The sequence below is a fragment of the Octodon degus genome, unplaced genomic scaffold, assembly GCF_000260255.1.
Source record: "Octodon degus isolate 3935 unplaced genomic scaffold, OctDeg1.0 scaffold00097, whole genome shotgun sequence".
In the NCBI taxonomy this organism is placed as follows: domain Eukaryota; kingdom Metazoa; phylum Chordata; class Mammalia; order Rodentia; family Octodontidae; genus Octodon; species Octodon degus.
Window position 1 is genome coordinate 187,000 of NW_004524673.1, and position 21,720 is coordinate 208,719.

The following is a 21,720-nucleotide window of genomic DNA, read 5'->3' on the forward strand; positions in this document are numbered from 1 at the left end:
AATAGGAACTGTCACATGAAAGTGTATGACTTTTATAGATCATTTTTGTGTACAGAAAAATATGGCAATATAATTTATATTATTTTTTATTTCCCTAATCAAGAAACAGAAAGGGAAAAAACTTTTGAGCTGAACTTCAGTTTTTCAGGAACCAAGAAAGTTTTTAAAGAGGGACTACTTCATTTGCCAACAGTGCATGAACAATATGTCAGTGATAGTCCCCATTCTGCAAACAGGAGTCCACATACGTGGTGGGAATACAAAAGCTCTAACAAAGTTTAACTTTGAAGTAGCTTTACCTCTCCTACAGCACTTTGTTTGTTTGTTTTCCTACTTAGTACAACGTCTACAAGGCCTCACTACACAGACCAGACTCATAGTTATTTTCCCGTTTTCAGCCTCCCGAACGCTGGGATTACAGGTGCCCGCCACCACGCCTACCCTCCATCGCTGTATCAGCGCGCTCCTGGGGTGGGGCCGGCCCGAGCGCTTCCTGGGGTTGCCTAAGCCGGCGCTGTAGTCTGCAGAACTTTCTGGCCGACCCCTGCAGGCGTCCCGGTGCTAACTTTCCAAAATCTAGAGAAGGCTCACAGCTGCACCCCCACAGAAAACATTCCCTACGCTGGTTTCCCACGCTACGGGAGGCAGCCGCAGACGCGGGCTCAGGCGTACGACACTGCGCATGCGCCGAGACCCCGCGAAGGCGTCGCTCACGCGCAGGCGTCGCTGCACGCGCATGCTCAGACAGAGGCCGGCGGCGTTCTAGAAGCGCTGAGGAGGCGAGGTTGCCCTGCCCCGCCCCCGGCCTCGCCGCCGAGCTTCCCTTCAGCGTCTCCTGTGCCGGCCTCCGTTTCCGGGCGGGCTGCAGGCGCCGTTCTTTCTCTCCAGTTGCTCGTTCCGCTGATGCGTTTCTCCATGGCGAGCGTGGCAGGCCAGTGGAGCCGGGCTGTGGGGCTCTGCGTTACAGGTAAAAAGTGCGCAGAGGCGCAGCCCGCGCGCTCCTCAGGGCGGGAGCGCCGCCGGGGGCGCGGCGGCCGCGGCTCCTCGGGTTGCAGAGGTCGCGCCGCGCCGCAGACCCTGCTGAGGGGCCGGCCCCGGGCGCTCGGCGTGAGGGGCGGGAGCCTTGCCGTGGCCTCTGGGTCCTGCCACGCTCGGGGGCGGAGAGGGCTCCTGGCGGGTCTGGCCCGGGACGGAGCGGCACCCGGCCCCGCGGCGCGCGGTCCCTCCCAGGCCCCCGCGGAGAGTCGCCGCCGGCGCCCGGGGTCGCGGAGCGGGCCCTCTCGCAGGTTTTGTGTTTTCTATTTGGGAGCAATAATGGCAAACTATTGTGAGTGGCTTTTTAAATTTTTACCGAGGACGTAAATCTACAGTGAAAACAAAACTGCTGAGAAAAGATTTACCTCTACTTCGAAACTAATGAAAAGGAGCTGCTTATTAAAGGTGCATGGCATTTGACAGTTGCAGTATGATGGCTCGCGCAAGAAATATTTATTAAATGAATGAACTGCTTAGGCTTTTGCATCGCTCATGCTCCGATAAAGATGCTTACTGAGTTTGGTAAACTGTAAAGAAAAGCGGTTTATAGGTAACTAAGCATACAATAAGAGCCAAATAATAAATCAGTTTATTTTCTTTTTTCCAGTCCTTTTATTTGATGTAGCTTTCTGTAGAGGATTTGTACAAGATTTAGATGAATCGTGAGTATTCCTATATTTGAACTATTTTAACTTGGTCCAGTTTAGATACTAGATAAATATTTGCTTGCGAATCTAATCTTTTAATGATATAGATAATAATGACCAGTACTTGTATAATGCTAATTTGGTTTTGGGAGTTGTTCTAGGTGAGTAATAGCCAATCCTTTAGAGATCTAGTGCCAAACTGCAAGTCAGAACACAATTATCAGAGTCCCTGCACTTCAGTTAAATCTTAGAAAAACCAAGTCATTAACATTTTTTGTCTTAAGAGAAAAACACAGTAACACTTAAGCTATAGCCACCAATTTTCTAGGTGATAGGTATAGACTTGGGGAATGCCTCAAAGAGTTTTATTAGTAGTTACAGGATCAGAAACTGGCACAATTTTCCCATACTTTCTCATTTTACTTTATATTTGTCCTTTTTTTTTTTTTTTTTCTTTTTTTTAACCTTAATCATTCAGAGTGGGTACTGGAATTCAGTATTATCTTCATTGTGTCACAGCACTCATCACAAGGCCTTGTGTACAGTAGGTGACGAGTCTTAGCTCCAGACCAAAATCCTATGTCATTCTAGGCAGTAACTGCTTTTTCTGGCCAGGCACCTGAGAGAAAGTGCTCTTTCCATGCCAAATTTTGTGTGCAAGGAGTGCATTGTCTCTGGAGGGACTTGTAGTGGAGGACTCAAGCCTCTCAGGCTAGTCATGTTTATATATGTATTTGTACTCCTAGCTTCATTGCCTCTAAGTGAAAGCTTCTGATTGGGTACTGCCCTAAAGCATATCCCAGACACCTTTGTAAAACCTTACTGAGGTTCTTATCTATGGGTCCTCATAAAGCGACAAAAGCCTTTTTGTTCAGCATGCTTCAGCAGTGAGATGAATTTTCCAGTCTGTTTTCCATCCACCTGACTGGGCTGTTTTTTTTTTTTTTTAATGGGCGAAAATGGACCACTGAAGAGCTGGGACCTCTTTTGTCTCTTGGTTTGCAGTGTTACATTAAGTGAGTAAGGGCTTGTTACTTCCAGTTGAGCTTGTCTTAATTGATCACATAGACATTTGGTCACATGATACAGTCTGTTGAATAGGGTGATCAGGTGAATACAGTGCTGTTTTGGAAGTGATGCTTGGAGAGTGCTTGCAGATTTTTAACAAAACTTTTGGATTCTAAAGAAAGCAACTCTCTTAGTGGCCTGTGAGGTGTATCACTTCAGGTTTCCTGTTTCAGAGTGTCCTAACTTATTAGGAGGAGAAAGGGGTTCTGTTCCTAATAGTTATTTTCTTCAGTGAATGCTCACCAGAAAGGCTTCTATGCTGGGAACATTGCCAACAACATGCCATACTTGTTAGCTAAATGTGAGAGTTGAATTGCTTTTAAGATATCTTAATGGGTAGGATAAAACTTACATAGGTCACTAAGTAAACATTTTACGTAAAAATTTATTGAAAAAATTTCTTCCATGGTCCTATTTTTTAATCAATTTATTATCTGTATGAGTACTACACATTTAGAAAATAGACATAAACATAAAATCAGAGAGTCGATTTTTTTTTTTTTTTTTTTAGGTTTAAAGATAATCGAAAAGATGACATTTGGCTTGTAGATGTGAGTATGTACATTTTACTTATCAAATAACTGTCTCTCCTATTTTATGTATTTTTCTATTCTCTTCCACACAGAGTAGACAATGTATAATTAGTGGTTATGTATCTACTGTTCTTTTGTCAGATATTTGTTTGAGTTTTTGTGTTAAAGGGAATTAGTTTTAAGATGTCTGACAAGAAATTTTTGATGAAATTTTGTGGTAGGGACATTAAGAAGGGAAACTGCAATACCTTTAATGAGGGATTTGTGGATTATGTTTTAGGAATATTATTATGACATGAATTGTAGAATTCTCTCATTCTTTCATATTTCCAAGAGGTTCATTACATTTTTATCATTAGTGGTTATAGTCACCCTTTCATTGTAATAGTGAATAAAATTAAAGTTTAATTACTCTTTTCTCAGTTTCAGGTTTGGAATATATTTCAACTTTATGATATTAGGAGTTTAATATACTTCATCAAAAAGTAGAGTGGCGGCAAAAGAAGTGGCATAAGAATGGAAGTTGTTGATTAGTAAATAGCCAATGAAGCATAACAGCTCACTATTTAGTTCTTCCTCCTTTTGTGTATCTTTGAACATTTCCATAGCATAAAGTTGAAAATAAGTCTTATTTCATGGAAGTATAATGAGCAGCTTCTTACAGCACATTACTAGGGTATCTGAATGTTACCCACACCATTTGAGTATTCTAAAATACAAAGGAATGTCGTTTTTCCTTTATCAGCCTGATGTGCTCCTAGGATAGTAGTCATCCTAATGTCTCTCTATTATCAGTGGATGCAGGAAAAGTTAGCAATACATTTATTGTATTGACATTTTTGTAATAGAAACACATTAACGTATAGGGTGCATATGATATGGTGTGTATGTGTGTTTATTTGGTGACTGCCTTTTGTACAAAATATGAATATAGTCACCTGGAACCAGAGGCATTTTGATTGTAAGTTGTATATCTTTAAATATATAATAATCATTTAAAATAGGGTTAAGTTTTGAAGTATATGCTAGGTGTTATCCTATGTAGACTTATGAATATTAGCTTAGGTTGTGCAACTACTTAATCTATTTTTAAAGTTTTTTCTGTAACAGATTATTAGCAGTTTACTTAATCAAGAGTTTTTAGATACTAAGAATAATGTTCACAATAGCACTAGAACTTCAGTGGAATTTTTTTTCCTTTTTTGGATAGTTTTATGCCCCATGGTGTGGCCACTGTAAAAAACTGGAGCCAGTCTGGAATGAAGTTGGTTTTGAGATGAAAAGCATTGGATCGCCAGTGAAAGTTGGAAAGATGGATGCTACTTCCTATTCTAGTAAGCCTTTACTTTTTTACTATTCTTACAATGAATATAGTTGAATTATAATCAGCAGTATTTGTGAAAGAAAGAAGAAATCTTTTTTTGCCTATTTAAAATTATTTTAGTAGTTTAAGACCATATACTTAAGTCAGTTGGCCATTGAGTACTAACTGTACAGTATGTGCTAATTTTAGGCCTAATATCATATATACACCATCATTTGTTCCGACTTGAGTCCACTTTAGATAATCTGTTTACTTAATGTACCTACAGAAAGTTGAATGTTAAGCCGTTGATAATTGTTATTGGTATATGAGTTAAATTAAGTGAAAATTTATTGTCTGAGTCGTGTGAGATGATGTAATAAAGGCTTAAGTATAAACTTGAAAAATGAGTTTAATTAGGATCAATATATGTGAGGATCAGGAAGATAGGAAAGAATATTAGAGCAAAATTCAGAGTTGAAATGGAGCTTAATGAGTGTATACAGACAATGCAGTGAAATGGAGAGGGATAAACTGTATAGCCTGGAGGCTAGACATTTGATAGCGGACTTAATGGAATACAGCTATACTTCTTTACTGTTTTCCAAGATGTTTCCTGCTGCATTGTAATTGTGATTGAAACTTTTGTTTGTCCAGAGCCTAATGTATTACTGAAAAGGGTTATGAAAGAAAAGTACTTAGAAAAGGAAGAATTAAGTTTAGAGAAGAATAAGGCATCTCAAATTTGGAAAGAACATGGCTTTAGACTATGGCTCTGGACTTTGCTTGCTGCTTTTACTGTGTAGCACTAGGTTTCTGAAGTGTCCTAAGCTGTGGTTTACATACTGTTAAATGCTTTTATTGGTTGTGTTGAATTTTGAATGATGTAGTATGTATACCCAATCAAGTGGCCTTTTCTCTCTCTCTCTTTTTTTTTTTGGCAAAACCGGGGATTGAACTCAGGCCCTTATGCTTTCCAGGGAAGTGCTTATTCCACTGAGCCATCTCCCTGGCCCCACTTTTCTCTTAATAAAAAAGTGACTAATGTATATTTCTTCTTAGAAAGTCAGCTTTATATTCTGAATTGTACTTTGGAGCAAGATAGACCTATTTTTTAATTTCATCTCTTTCATGCCCTAATTTTTTTGGATTTCAGGAAGTATTTAACTTCTGTTCATTTTAGTCTCCATGTCCATAAAGTGATAATCTTTAAGGCTGTGAGGATTATATTAATATTTTATATCCAAATCTTCTAGCACAATCTCTAGCATGTATATGGTGGTAAAGGCAGACGCTGAATAATTAAGAACACCCAAAGTACAACACACCATTTTACATTTTATAGGAAGTAGTACATATTTGTGTGAAGACAAATGATTTAGTAGAGTACATCTTGACATTAATTTGTGGGATAAAAGATCATTTGTATGAGGCAGGACGCTTTGTATGTGTGTTGGTGTAGGGTGCTATAGCTCAGGCTCAGTGAAAGCAATAAAGGAAATTTGAAAAATACTGTAATTACTGTAATTTTCAAGGCTGAAATCACAGATAAGATATACTGGCACTGTGGTGTAGACAAGGACAATGGGACATACTAACATAAAGCAGTGGGACAAACAGCTTTCAGCAGTATAGATAGCTCCCTGTGGCACACATGCCATAGATTCACCACCACTGCCATAAAGTTTTAGAGCAATTGCAGAGCTGCACCACTTGATCTTTGGTGAGCATTTTCAAATTATCAGCTAGTTTGAATTGGCAGTGTTTTGGTTTGTGGATGTTTGGGAATTAGAGAAGAAGAGTATAGGTTGACTGTTAGAGCTGGAATTAAATGAGCGGTAAATTAGTTTTTTTAAATGTTGAAAGAAGATAAATGGCAGAACATTGTAGAGCAAGAATAGCATGCTTAAATTGACGTTGCTGGAAGTAAGCCTTTAATAATGCCAAAGCTGTTACTGCTTTTAGTGATGGTTCATGAAAATAAGTTCTGTGTCTAAACATATGTTGATTAGATGTCCATGTATGTTTATGTATGTTTTCATTCATTCAATCAATTAATATTTATTAACTACTGTTTGTGACATTCCATGCTGGTCTCTTGGGATTCAAGAAGGATAAAAGAAGTCGTGCTTGTTAGGAAATGGTTAGTGCCTAATAAGAGGAGAATGCTGGACAAACCAATGAGTACAACATTTTATTTTTATTTTTATTTTTTCTGGTGGAACTGGGGATTGAACTCAGGCCCTTGTGCTTGCCAGTGAAGCGCTTATTCCACTGAGCCATCTCCCCGGCCCCTGAGTACATTTTAAAAATGGCAAATTGTCATAAACTGTTGAATTATTTGTTAGGGTGGCAATGTATATATAGAAAGAAGGAATATGAAGAAGGTAGTTGAGAAAATGAGTAAAATTATTAATGGTAAACTTCATATGATGCCTCTGTGATAATTAACAATGGACATTGCCAATTTATTGTTTATTATTTAGTATTGAGTTTCTCTGTGTAGTAATTTTTTTTAAGATTTTTTTCTTTTCTTTTTTCTTTTTTTTCCATAATATTATTGACAGACAAATAACAATGGGACAGTTTCAAATCAAATTGGTAGGACAGTTTCAATAATTTACATATTGCATACATTCTTCCTAGTGGTTAATTGCTGTAGAAGATGCGGACATGATATCCTATTTACAAACACTATTACAACAAATCCATCTATTAAGAGAATGTAGCTGTATATCCATCCTAACCATTTTGAATACACAGATGCAAAATGGACATTGATTTATATATTCTTTTTTTGTTTAGTTCCGTCATTTGAATATTATAGGTGTGTTAACTCAGCAAAAATATTCTAAAAATTTCAGTAATCCATAATAGTATTGGGTCTTCTGTCTGACTGGCAGTGTCAGAAATTGTTGATCTGAGTCCCCTACAGTTCAATATAACAACATGGCTTTATTTCTTATACTTTGTTTTTATACTTTTCTGCTGGATGGTTAAGACCAAGATAAAGCAAGACCTGTGCAACAAGAGTTGTATCTTTTGGATCTGATAAGGTCAGTCAAATCCCCTCAGGATTTTTCCTGAGATCCTATACCTCAGATTGTAGATCCTTTGTCAGTGTCCGCCATGTGGATGAGTCAAGGTCATTGCTTGGCCAGTGTGCTCACCATAAAAGCCTGAGAGAGTGTTTTCTCTCCATGTGACTCTCCTTAGGCACATACTACGTCATCGTTCACTTTCTTCTTTGGCCCCTAATCTCCTTGATCAGAAAATTTGGGACACTACTGGGTTACATGGTGTTACAGTACAAGATCTCATGTGTCCTGAGTCTTAATTGACCTTGGAAGGCTAGGGCCAAAATGCTGGCTTTCCTTGCGGCCCTCCTTTTTCTCTAATTTTGGTCTGCAAACTTAAGGTTGTTAACCCTCCAGAAGACAAGCTTATTGTTATTACCATACAACTTAGGCTGTTAAGCTGAACCTCACTGTCTGAATATCAAACATCTTAGGCATAACATTGAACAGGTATTTTTCATCAGGTATTGATATGTTGAACTTTAAGTCCCTACAGAATATGATGAAAAAACATTTAAAAAAATTAAAATATATTTTAAAAATAGGCATAAAGAATTACATAATTCTTATGTTTACACATAAGTCCAAAAAACTAACCATATACAACCTTATAGCAGGACAGTCCTGCAACATTCCTTTTCCTGTCTCCTGCCTTCATTCACCACCCTCTTCTTTTTGAACAGTCATCTACCTGAGAGCACAGCAGCAACTGATATGTCATGATAAGCAGCCCATATTCAGAAGACCAGAATGACTGAATGGCACTCTAAGCATGAACCTGCTATTACAAATTGCCATGTTCAGTGCAGTTGCTTAGTTTACAGGTGTCTGTATATATAGTTAGTCAGGGTGAGAATCTTTCTAATTCATTGCAAGATTCAAAAATCTTCTGAAGATTCTCAGGATCATTGCCTTACCCATCTTCTACATATAACAGCATGGCTTGCCCCTGTCATGTTTCCTTGCTCTTCTCCTTGCTCCCTTTTCATTGTCTAGTCCTCAAGTTCTTGTTTTCCTTTTACTTGTATTATAACTTTCTATTTGTATTTCTTCTTTTGAGTTCTTATACTAGGAAAACTATACAATATTTATACATGTGTGTCTGGTTTATTTCACTTATGAATATATCTTCAAGTGGCATCCACTTCAATATAAAGGCTCCAAGTTTATCATTCTTTATAGCTGAGTAATATTCCATTGTATAAAAATACCACATCTTTTACATCCATCTCTCAGGTGATGGACATCTTGGTTGTTTCCAAGATTTGGCTATCACAAATTGTACTGCTATAAACATAGGCATCTGTGTAGTAATTTTTAAGTGTCACTGTGATCAGGGAAAACAAGGCAACATAAGTGCCACTGATGTAGCTGAGTTGTAGAGTGCTTGTATAGCATGTATAAGATCCTGGGCTCTATCCTCAGCACTGAAAAAAAAAAAATTTCAAATAGCTTAGAGATTGTGTTTTAGAGATTTTGACTTAAGAGCAATATTATTAGTTTTTTATTTTTAATTTTTAGTAACATTTTACTTTGTGATGGAACTTCGTTTTATTTATCATAAACCGTAAAGGGGGTTAACTTGCCTGTAATGGCTGAAGTGTTAGATTTTGTTTGCTGTTCACTTAGCACTATATTTGTTATATTGAATAAATAGAAAAAATTTAAGGTGGCCCCTATATAGGAAACATACGTATAAATACATGTCCAAACCTTTAACTTGTTGACAGCCTGTGTAGTGGTAGATTCTTACGAATCCTATAGCTGTTTAAATAATCCAGGTATGGTTTATTGAAATATTAATTTCTTTGTAGCACAGTTGTAGACCCAGCATTTATTCATATAGAAGATATTTATTTAATGAGTGGTTATCTTCCACAAGCCTGCAGTAGGCATTAATAACCTATCAGTGAATAAAACAGAAATTCCTGCTCTTATGGAACTTACATTGTTATGGGAGAGATAAACAGTAGTCAATAAACGTAAGTAAATATTTTACTATTTCATGTTACAGATAGATGCATTATCCCTTGTGCTGTGAAAGAAAAGAATATTGTCTTCCTTTTATTTAAAAAAAGCTGTCTAGTGTCAAAAATCGCTGTCTAGAGATTACAGATAGATTTTTGTTTTATAGTTCTTAGTGTTTTCATTTTTCTCTCTCTTTTTTTTTTAATAAGCAGAATATATTTATTGGGGGAAAGAGCTCCTGTCCTAGAGAGGGACAGGAGAGGGGCCCCGAACAGGTTGTCCCCAGTGTTTTCTTTAAATACTTCGAAGCACTTTGTCTTGGTTATTTTTTCTCTCCTTGCTGAGTCAAAATACTTGACAGTGAGAATTAAGAAAGGAAAGTTTATTTTGTTCACAATTCGTGGGGATTTCAGTCCATATTTGGCTGACTCTATAAAGCAAAGTGGTATATGGCAGAGGGCAACAATTAATGGCTATGGAAACAGAAAAAGCAGTAAGAGCAAAAAGGGAGGAGCAGTAGAGAACAAGGCTCTTTCCCTCCTTTATCCTGTACATAGGCTACCTGCCCCAGGCTTGGTATAATGCTTATACCCATAATTACAGCATTGGATCAAGAACCAATTAAAAACTATGTGAATTTCAGGGGGCATCCAGTCACAAACCATTATATACCTTAAATATAGCCATTTTATTAAAATTTATAGTTTAGGTAAAGATACTGAATTTTTAATCCAAGCCATCAATATTCTATATCTTAACCATAGATTACTAAGTATCTGACTGTTTCATAGCCATCTCTTGCCTGCTTGGAAGTTGCTTCTGCTTATTCTGTTTTTTTGGTGGAACCAGGTATTGAACTCAGGCCCTCACACTTGCCAGGCATGCGCTTATTCCACTATCTCCCTGGCCCCATACAGCTGCCATTTTTTTTTTTTTTTTTTTTTTTTCAGATCCAGGGATTGAACTCAGGACCCTGTACTTGCCAGGCAAGCTCTTATTCTACTGAGCTTCTCCCTGGCCCCGTTGCTAATTCTGTTACTTTTAACTTGACTACCTCTGTGGGGATTACTTAGATGCTGTCTAGAATCTAAAACCTTACACTGTCAGTGCCAAATGAAAATCTTTCAGATTGGATCAGGAGACTTTTTAATCTTTTATTTACATATTTATTTGGTACAGGGTCTCACTATGCAGCTCAGACTCATAGTGATCCTCCTGCCTCAGCCTCCCCAGCTTTAGGATTACAGGCATGTGCCACCATACCCGGTTTCAATCCCTGGCTCTGTGTTCCCAGGTTCCGGGGGCAGGCTCAGCATGTCATACAGGGGATTGAACCCGGGTTTATACTGCCAAGCTATCTCACCAGCCCATGAGACTTTTTAACATTCATAACAGATGACTTTGCTACAGGCTTGAGCAAAGAACCACAAGGTAGAATATTATTCTAATGAATAGATATTTCTTGTAAGATTTTTTTTTTTTTTGAGTGACAAAGGATTGTTCAGAATGATCTAAAAGGTAGAGAAAGTGTCTAAGATTCTTTGATAATCTTATTTGAAAATCATGTATTTGTAGTGGTTGAAAGCAAATAGCATCAGTTTCAATCCAATAAATCTCTGTGTATAGACTTTTTAAACTAGGTAATTTTTAAAATTATTGTGCTTTATTTTGTCTTTTTTGTTTTTTAAAGAGACTACAGTGTAGTAAAAGACACTAGAAATGATACAGAATTTCACGAAGCAAAATTGTAAGAATTCAACAGTGCATATTGCATATTGTTGCCTTTAAATTAGTTGTTCAGATTACCAAATATAATCTTTTAAAATTGGTCAAAAATATTTTTTAAAAAAAGAACTATTGAGATTTATTCTCTGTGTGTTTGAAAGTAGACCAACATTTTTGATGCAGTTTTAACTAATAGTACCGTAATTAAATAACATTAAATGATATATAAACACCATGATCAATTCAAATATATATTTTAGACTCTTCCTTTATAATGGAGAATTTGAAGTGTTTGTTATTTGAAAGTTAAAATTATGATACCATGATCTGTAATGGTATTCTGATTTCCATTGTGGAATCACTGGATTTGTATTTTTAGCCCAATCTAAGTGCAATATTGCTTTGTTGTATAGATATTTGATCTCATTGATGCATTAGCCTGCAGTGGGATTTAGCCAGTAATCTTATTTTGACTTCTTGTTTATAGATCATATTTACAAATTAGTTTTACTTTCTAAATGCTGTTATTTCTGATCAGTAATTGTACTTGAGGATTTGTCAACTTTATAGTGTTATTTTGAGACAGATAGTTCTGGAGTCCTATCTTCTAGATACCCCCTCTATACACACACACACACACACACACACACACACACACACAGAGTGGTGTCTCCATGTGTCTGACAACCACTACTTTATACACTTTCTATGTTGGCCATAGAGTGATAGTACCAATCTCAAAAAGTGCTTTACAGCTTTATGGGCTTCAGTGATTCCAGTATCACCAAACTTCATCTCCTCACTTCAGCATCAAGTTGTTTCATGGAGAGAACTGAAGTAGGAAGCTTTTTCTTTAACCTCACTTTATGAACATTGAAGATTACAAAACTGGGATTTACTCATAAACAAATTCTTTTACTTTTGAAGGAATTGATCTCAGACTTTTATATAAACCATCTTGTAATATAAAAAGTAAATTATAAAAATCTTAGACTGAGTTTTAATTTCAATCTTCCTACCTAAACCTTGTTTTCTTTCAAGTAACTTACCAAGCCTTCATAAGTTTCATTTTTAATTTGAATTTTATTAGAAGTGAATGTGCACCATTTTTTCCTTCACACAGAAGTATTTTGAGATACAGTTGAGGGATATTAAAACCATTTATTGAAAATTCTTACACATATTGGTATTGTGTTAACAATATCTGTGGGTTGATGTATCAGCACATAATTACTTAACTGATCAAGAGTTAAAAAAAAACAAAACAAAACACAAAACTACTGTCTATCCTATATTTAGGGATCTTTGCCGGACTCTATGTTCGATTCTTTTTTTATGTCTTTTGTCACTTAAAATCTCACCCTTAGCCTTGCAATGTGAGAGGTATCTTCAGAAGGGGAAGTACAGTGAGAAGCTTGAAAAAATAACGAATTTGCATAGATAGTAAAGGGAGAAGTTAGAACCATAATGTGGGTCTTTATGCTCTTACATCTATAACCCAGCCTGCCTGCAGTTTTAGTTATATCATCATTCTCCTCTAGCAAAAGATAAGGCTGATCAAGTTTTAAGTGTAATTGTAAATTAAGATTTAATAAGAAATGTTGGTTAAAGTTAAGAGCCCAACGTAGTCTTTGGGTGGGTGATATTATGCAATCCATGTATCACTGTGACATGCCACCACTGTATTTTCCATTGATTTTTTTTTTTTATTTCATTTGTACATCAATTGTAAAATAATTTCAGTTATTATTATGGAGCTATTACTAGTAGAATATAACTCCTCTATCAATTTTATTATTTATTTTTAGAAAGTTTTTAGTGGATTTTTAACTGGAGAAAGTAAGGGATGGCATTTACTTCATTATGTAATTTGGGAAGGAAGCCATTAAGATGAGTTCATTCATATAATCTCCCCAAAATCATTTTTGGGTTTGCTTTGAAGAAAGCAATCTAGATAACCACAGTCATATTCAGTTAGAGTATATGTGACCATTGAATTTAAATTAGAGATGGGCACAAGTGAATTGTGTAATTGCTGTAAATTCACCTGCATATCTAGAGGTCCATATCTGGATCTTCACAACTTGAATTTTTGTTATTTTTACTGTTAGTGGTGCCTCGAGTGGAAATAGGTGTTGGTCACTGTGCAGAGCCTTTTAGTCACCTCTCTCCTTTTGGCTAAGGTAGCAAGTTAAGAAAGCAAGGTGGAGAAATTATTGAGAGTAGTTTTCATAGATTGACAGTGACATTCTTGTGAATTCTCAACAAGTGATGAGAAGCTAAAAATTAATGAAGTTACTGAGGTAAATGTCAACCACAGCCTAGGAGTAGATTCCGTGCCCCAAGGTACTGTGTGTGTAAATAGCCTGAAATTGAAGAAAATTGGTGTGCGAGAAATTATGAGTAAATATATCATGTGTTGTACTAATGTACTTTTGTAAATATATTATATTGTATTGTGCCCATTAACTGAATATATTTTTTTCTTTCCTGGATGCTTTGAGTCTGTAAAGTATTATAACATTAATTTGATAAATTGTTTTATTTCTATATTGATATCTGCTTGTATGTTTTTTTCTTTCATCACTTCAAAACAATATTGTAGCAAATATTTATCATTTTAATGAGTGAGAAGATTTGAAAATAACATTTGCGATAATTGCAACTATTTTAGGTTAAAGTGCAGAAATTTGTGAAGTGTACATAAAGTTGCTTTTTGACCATACATAGTATTTAAGTAATTTTGCATATACAATTTATGTTTTTAACATTGAAACACACTATAATTCTCTGAATGTTCAGGAAACAGTAAAGAAAAAGATGGGCTTTTCTTTTTTGCAGAGATGGATAAGGTCTGGGGAAGAACTAATTGCTCCTGGAAATGAAGTCAAATGAGAAGTACTTTATGTAATGGTGTTTTTTTCCACCAAAGTATCTTATAAAATTAGTACTCAAAGAATAAATTTTTAACTATTCTTTTCACATTTTTTTTTTTTATTTTCTCATAGTAGTTTTTGTAGCCTATTGGTTGGATTTTTAAGTAATTATTTCATATTCAAATATTTTTTTCTGTATGACTTTTTTAACACTTAAAAACAACATGTACATGAGTTTGTATAAATGTCTTTTTTTTATAAAAGGCTCATTTGTTATCTAGTTTCTCAGTTTTAAAAAAATTTAGAATTCTTTATTCTTTTTCTTATCAAGGCCTTGCTTCAGAGTTTGGAGTTCGAGGTTATCCAACAATTAAGCTGTAAGTTGAGAGCTGTATGTTTATATGTGTACTTTTATAGTTCACGCTACTTACATTTTACATTTATTTCTGGTGATTTTTTTTTTTTTTTTTTTTTGAGAGTCTAAGATTTGAGTTCAGCCCTTTTTTTTTTAAGGTGAGGTATGTGATCCAAGGAGAGGACTATTCATTCCTTAGTGCTTTTCTCCATATTTAAATAGTTGTGTTGTTCACAGGTGATTCAGTAATTGTTTTGAGTCTATTGTAGCTTGCACTGTGCAGGACAAAGATATACAGTCATAAATTATGATAGCTCTCTTAATCTTATTGGAGCTCAAATAAGTGTTCTGCTTTGTCATTGTCAAATTCTGTCCCTAACAGACTTAACTTTTGTATAATCTGACTTCATTAGTGATAAAGAAAACTAAAATTAATAGGTGTTAATTTTAATCTGTAGTTATTGAGCAAATCTGACAGTGTGTAAATCAGAACTGGTGTGATAATTCTAAAGGAATTTTTAAGTAATTGTGACCTTGAATTTTCTGATGATCTTTATTACCCTTATTTTGGTAATGCAGGGAATTGAGAAATTGTTTTGAACATAGTTTTTATAATAAAAATAATTTTGTAATATTTTAAATTCTCAAATATCAAAAGTAATTTATATTTATTATTTTTTGGCTTTTGTGTTAACCTCCCACCTTTCTCTGCTTCTTCTAATCCTCTTGTATTATTTTTTACTTTTCTCTTTAATTGTACTTACTGTTTTTATGCTTCTTGATTTTTCATTTTTACAATATTGGTTAATTAGACACATAATTGTCAGTATTTTAGAGAATTGTCTAGGCTTTTAGAAAAAACTGTCGGATTATTGTGGATGTTGGAGCATCTGTCAAGTAACTTATACGGTTTTGAAGTTGTGTGGATTATTCACTTTTTAGAAGTATAGATACAGTGTAGCTATCAAGTACAATATAAAATTTTTTTCTATAATTCTAACAGCAAGCAGCTTTTTTCTATATATTGTGATTTGCTGATCTGGAGAATCCAGTTGCCTACATCTGATATAGATATACTACTTCTGAAACTCCTTGCATTTACTGTTTGATATACTATAAATTTGTGCTAAAATAGCAATTTATGTACATTATATATTAAGATACAACATAATTCAAGTTCTTACCATTTTTTCTTTTCAAGATTAAAGGGGGACTTGGCATATAATTACAGAGGACCACGGACTAAAGACGATATTATTGAGTTTGCTCATAGAGTATCTGGGTAAGTTTCTATCAGAAAAAATGTTTATTATATTACATCAATATTTGAAAATTAGATATAAAAGAATAATTTTTTTATGGTTATCAGGGAGTTGAGCTCAGGACGTTGTACTTGCCAAGTAGATACTGTGCCATTGGAGATGTATCCCTGTCCCTTGAAAAATTTTTTGGAGACAAAGTCTCACTATGTAGTCTAGGTTGGCTTTGAACTCAGTATATAGGCTAAAACTGGCTTTTGACTTATGATTGTCTTGCTTTGCCTTTTAAGTGCTGGGATTAGAGGCATATATCACTACACCCTGTTGAAAATTAGATGTATTTTAATAGACCATATTGAATGCACATGTTTTATGAGACATACTTTATTGTACTTGTTTATGAGAAAAAAATAGGGTTATGTAGTATAATGCAAAGACATTTTAAATAGAGATTGTTTTGTATTGTATGATTGTTAATCTCATGTTTGAATTTTCTTGTGTATAAAAGGATTTTCTCCAGTGAATTTTTGTTTTTGTTTGTTCCAGACAATCTTGTTACAAAGTTCTGGCTGGCCTTGAACTTATATGTAACTTAGACTGACCTTGAACTCAAGGCAGTCCTTTTGCCTTAGCCTCTAAAGTGCTGGGATTATGGAAGTACACTACTACACTTGACTCCTGTGGTGAATTTTAATACCTTTTCAAAATTTTGATTACTTACATATATTCATGGGAGGCACTATTCCATTGGTGACTGAAACCATGGATGGTATCAAGCTTTGTAGATAGTATGTTTTTACCTCTATATGTATGAAAATTTGAATTTGTGAATTAAACATAATAAGGGAGTAAGACTAATTGTAAAACAGTTACAACAATATATTATAATACAGTTTATGTGAATGGTGTCTTTTTTTCTTTTTCTTCTCAAAATATCTCGTACTTTCATGAAACAGTCCATGGCTTCTCTTTGGTATCCAACTTTCCAGTATCCCTACTCTTGTAGCTGGGTTCCCTTACTAGGTATAATAAGAGTTATTTGAATACAAGCACTACAGTGCCTCCAGAGTGGATCTGATAACTGACAGGGATGCTAAATGCCTAATGAGCAGGTTAGCACGCACAGCTTGTGTAGCTAGACAATGGAATGATTCACATCCCTGGGTCCAGTGATTCACATCACTGGGACCGTGATTTCATGACATTACTAAGAACTGTGCAGAATATAAAACTTATAAACTGATTATTCTGGAATTTTTCCATGTAGTATGTTTGGACCATGGTGGACATGAGTAATTAAAACCATGGAAAATGGAACTGCAGAAAGGAGGCATCACTGTGGCACTTTTATGAATCTTAATTTTTATTGTATCATTGTTTTGTGTGTATGTGTCAAAAATTGAATTCATGACCTTACAGTAGCCAGTCAGGCACTGTGCCACTGAGCTAAATCCCCACCCCTCTATATTGTAATTTTATTTCTGTAGTGCCTAGTTCATGTCAATTTATGTTCCTTAGTACTGGATTTTAGAGTTTTAAGAGAGCCTCTGGAATACTGTGGCAGACTTGGGCTTCTTCCCAGCAGGTGAAGTTGAAGAATGCATTTTAGAGACTGCTCACTTTTTTAAAAAAAAAAATATCACATGCTTTTATTTACAAGCTGTGAGGTATTCATACATTTTTTTGCCTAATAAATAACAGTTAAAACCTGAATTGAATTAGGCATTTTTGAAATTTTTACTGATGAGAAAACAAATTTCCTCTGTGTTTTCTGTTACTTTGAATCTTTAAACCTGTATCTTAACTGAGGTATAAAGAAAGTCAGTGCTTATGATTATTTAGCATGATTATGTGGAACCCCCCCCCTTTTTTTTGTATTTTAGGGAAAGGTCTGCAGGGTGCTCAGGGTCACACTGCTAGATGGACTCGTAGTGATTGTCTTGTTTATAGCTTCCCAAGAGCTGGGATTACAGGTGCTTGCCACCATGCCCAGTCTCAGTTGCCATCTCTGCATGCCCTGGGGGCAGGGCCAGCAAGGCAGGTGTGGGGATCAAACCCCAGGCCTCTGCACCTGCTTGCAGGCACTTTAATCTGCTGAGCTCGTAGGCTGGCCCTCATGGAACTTCTTGAAGATAGTATTTAACAAGTTAATCCATGTTGGTTTTGAAGTTCAGGCGCTTTCTTAAAATCTTAATGAAAAATATTGACAGTCTTATAAAACCTTAAAAGTAAAACATGCTTTTAATCCCAGCATTTAGGAGGTTGGGATTAGCAGGAGGGTCACAAAGTTTGAGGCTAGCCTTGGCTATATAATAAGTTCAAGCCCAGCCTGAATTATGCAGCAAGATACTGTCTTTAAAAAAAGAAAAAGATTAAAAAATAGGATGGATTTGGTGTATGGCATAGTACCATCTCATTCAGAAATTCACAAAATTAGGATTGGTCTTCATAAAGTTTGTGATTGTTACTAACATAATTTTTACTGTTTTTTTTTTTTTTTCTCACAGATGGTATACTTCACTTTATTTGCTTTGTGAATAAATGAATGTAGAATGAGAACGTTGTTAGCAGGAAATACTTTACTCCCCATGACTGATATTAGTCTTTATGTTTTGGCAGTATTTAATGAATTTTAGTTCAAGTGCAGGGATTCTTCTGATGTAATTGGGGGTGACTATGTTACAAGTGAAATTTCAAGAGTCCGTTTTGGAGTTGCATCACTTACTAGTTAATTGCTAAGTATTAAAATAGAGACAAGTTGGGAGTGATGCAATGCATTCTGAGAATTGTAGCATGGGAACATGTTTTCCTTTGCAAAATATGTCTTATTCTTTCATGAATTTTGTGGAAAGGAAATCTGATACTATATTACCATATTTAAAAAAAACAACTGCCTCTTTCAGTTTACTCAGTGATATTTTACTAGTGATACTTTGATGTAGTTTACTTGAGTCTGACAATGATGAGATGCTTTGTAGAGTTGTTTTTCCTGAGATTCCTATGCATTATCATTTCTGTCATTTTCCACTTAATTTTTTACCCCCAATAATTAATGACATATTTTTGAAACTTGTTTTAACCTCCATAGGAATTTTAAAGCTATGTAACATTTAAGTTGACATTATAGATGTTCTTAAGTACTGTATGCTCCTGGGATAGCATGGTACAGTGTTTTATGTGAATGTTGTTTTGAAAGGGGGAAAATAATTCTCATGTGAATTATTTTGTTTTAGCTGAGGACTATAAATGGATGATGGTGCTATTTTTGCCTGTCAAAATATTAACAAGGATGATCCTCCCTAAAGGGGTACATTAGAAACTTATTGTGTAATTGATAGATTGAATTGTGATACTGTGTAAATTGATAATATGTGATAATAGTTACAGGCTAGAGTTTCATTAGATAGATGTGAATTTGTTGATAAATTTATTATTATTATTATTATTTATTTTATTTTATTTTATTTTATTTTTTTGTATTTAGGAAAGGGTATACAGAGTATACAGGGTCTCACTGCGTAGATCTAACTCGTAGTGATCCTTCTGTTTACAGCCTCCCAAGTGCTGGGATTACAATCATGTGCCATCACCCCCTGTCTCAGTTGCCCTCTCTGCACTCCCCTGGGGGCTGGGCCAGTACTGCAGGCCGAACTGCAGTCCAGGGGAAGAAACTCCAGCCCCTGTGTCTGCCTAGGCAGGTGCTTTAATCCTCTGAGCTATTTGACCGGCCCTTTGTTGATAAATTTAAAATGCAGTTGATTCATTACTAAAACAACTTGAGACATGATTGACAATCATATATTTGGAATTAAATTTTGTATTATCCTCAATTCACACGTTTGTTTTTTTCTCAAACAGGGCTTTAATTCGGCCGCTTCCAAGCCAGCAGATGTTTGAACATGTAAAGAAGAGACATCGTGTATTTTTTGTTTACATAGGTGGAGAATCACCATTGAAAGTATGAAATTATTTTTTAATTCACAAAATAGACATAATTTAATTTTCTGTATAGCCATGAGTTTACTAAAACTTCATAACACCCTTAGCTAGAAATATTTTAGTTTGTTCTAAATGTTTTTTTCTAAAATAAAACTTTGATTATTTTTAATAATAAAAACATGTTATTGTATAAGCTGTCTGGTATTTGCTGATAGGAAATGCAAGTCAGTGAAAAAGTGTGTAGATGTTTAACATTTCTCCCATTACTGACTTACTTAAATTCTGTGTTGCTTTTTATCGTTTTAAGTCTCTAGGGCTACAAGCTGTAGTGTGAATGTCAACTTTTTAATAGCAGATGACCATTAACTAAAATTTATTTTATGCAGGCACATGTGTAAACACTTGTTTTCCTTGTAGTCAGCATCCTCATTCCTACTCATCATTGTTAATATAACTTTAAATTAATAAGCATTAAGCCTTGTTTACTCAACTTTACTTGATATATAATGAAACTTAGTTGTAGTGGTCTTTTGCCTCAGAAAACAGTGTATGCAGTTTATCTTTTAACCAAAAAGAACATGTGGTAGTAAATTACGACATTATTGCTTATCCCATAAGGTAGCTCTGTTTAATGAGAAATAAATTTTGGTATTTAATTAATGTTTTTAAATGACCTTTTTTTGTTTCTTCACAGGAGAAATACATAGATGCTGCTTCAGAATTGATTGTATATACCTACTTCTTTTCTGCCTTAGAAGAAGTTGTTCCTGAGGTATTGTTTAAAATTGGGTTTTAATACATGATTTCATTTTTTGAAAGTTAATACTTGTGGGTTTTTATCTGATTTATTTTGGGTGGCATAGGAAAGAGTAAAAGTGTTAACTGGCTACTACTGATATTACCATATTTATGGTATTGAGAGGTTATGATTGTGAAATTGTGATATTTTCCCTTTAATTCAATAGCACTGTTGACAGATGATACTGCAGAGTGATACTGTGAGTTGTTTAGGCCTTTTTTTAAAAAATGTATTTTAGTACAGGGTCTATAGGGTCTCACTACATAGATCAGACTTATAGAGATCCTCCTGTTTTCAGCCTCCCAAGCGCTGATTTAAGTTATTATTAAGTAGTGGATGGACATGTGTGTATGTAAAGGGTTTTGTGTTACAGGTGAGGTATTCAGTTGGGACCTCAGATAGAAATAAAGACATTCTCACCAAGTATTTTAAACAGGATCTCATATATGAAGGGAAAAAAATAGATGTGGCGTCCTGATAATTAGGACATACAGATGGGAGAGCTGCTGTACATTGGTTGATCAAAGATATATAAACTGAAAGAAATAGCCATGACAAGAAATAGCCATGCAGAATGCATCAAAGCAGGAAACAATTAATACAAATGCCCAAGATGAGAGATGAGAAGACACTCAGAATATTTGAGAAATATAACAGTACCTGATGTGACTATAATGCGGTCAGAGACAAATCAGTTAACTTTTTCAGTAATCTGGAATTTTGAATTTGCAACTAGTAAAAGAAGTAGGGAGAAGTTAAAAGATTGTTGTGTTTAGTAAGTAATGTTGTCCAATTTTGATGAGATGGAGGAAAAGAGTTGCACTAAGAGTGATCTATAACTTAATGATTTGCACATCTGGGAATTTGATAGTGTTGAAAGAACTACTTGAGGGAAAAGAGAATGATCAAAAGGTTTTAATTTTTCACTGTGCTTTAGCATGGCTTACTCAGCAACCATGTATATTCTGCAAATAAGTAGTTGGATAGAATCTTCTACAGTTAAGTCAAGACTTTTTGAATCAACTTAGACATGAGTTTCAACTTTTTTTGGTTTTTTTGTTTTTTGTTTTGTTTTGTTTTTGAGGAACCAGGGATTGAACTCAGGTCCTTGTGCTTGCCAGGGTATTTCTTTTTTT

At 35.2% G+C, this 21,720-nt stretch overlaps 1 protein-coding gene across 2 annotated transcripts in view; it reads left to right on the forward strand.

The window, feature by feature from the left end:
- The first annotated feature begins 768 nt into the window (after positions 1 to 768).
- The window catches only part of Tmx3 (thioredoxin related transmembrane protein 3), a 48,800-nt gene continuing 27,848 nt past the window's right edge, over positions 769 to 21,720 (forward strand). For both annotated transcript variants that reach the window (XM_023723159.1, XM_023723160.1), the window contains exons 1-8: positions 769 to 967; positions 1,643 to 1,697; positions 3,262 to 3,301; positions 4,494 to 4,617; positions 14,564 to 14,609; positions 15,789 to 15,869; positions 19,705 to 19,804; positions 20,480 to 20,557. In XM_023723159.1, coding sequence (XP_023578927.1) covers positions 904 to 967; positions 1,643 to 1,697; positions 3,262 to 3,301; positions 4,494 to 4,617; positions 14,564 to 14,609; positions 15,789 to 15,869; positions 19,705 to 19,804; positions 20,480 to 20,557 — 588 coding nt within the window. In that variant the 5' untranslated portion in view covers positions 769 to 903. The remainder of the gene's footprint in view (positions 968 to 1,642; positions 1,698 to 3,261; positions 3,302 to 4,493; positions 4,618 to 14,563; positions 14,610 to 15,788; positions 15,870 to 19,704; positions 19,805 to 20,479; positions 20,558 to 21,720) is intronic.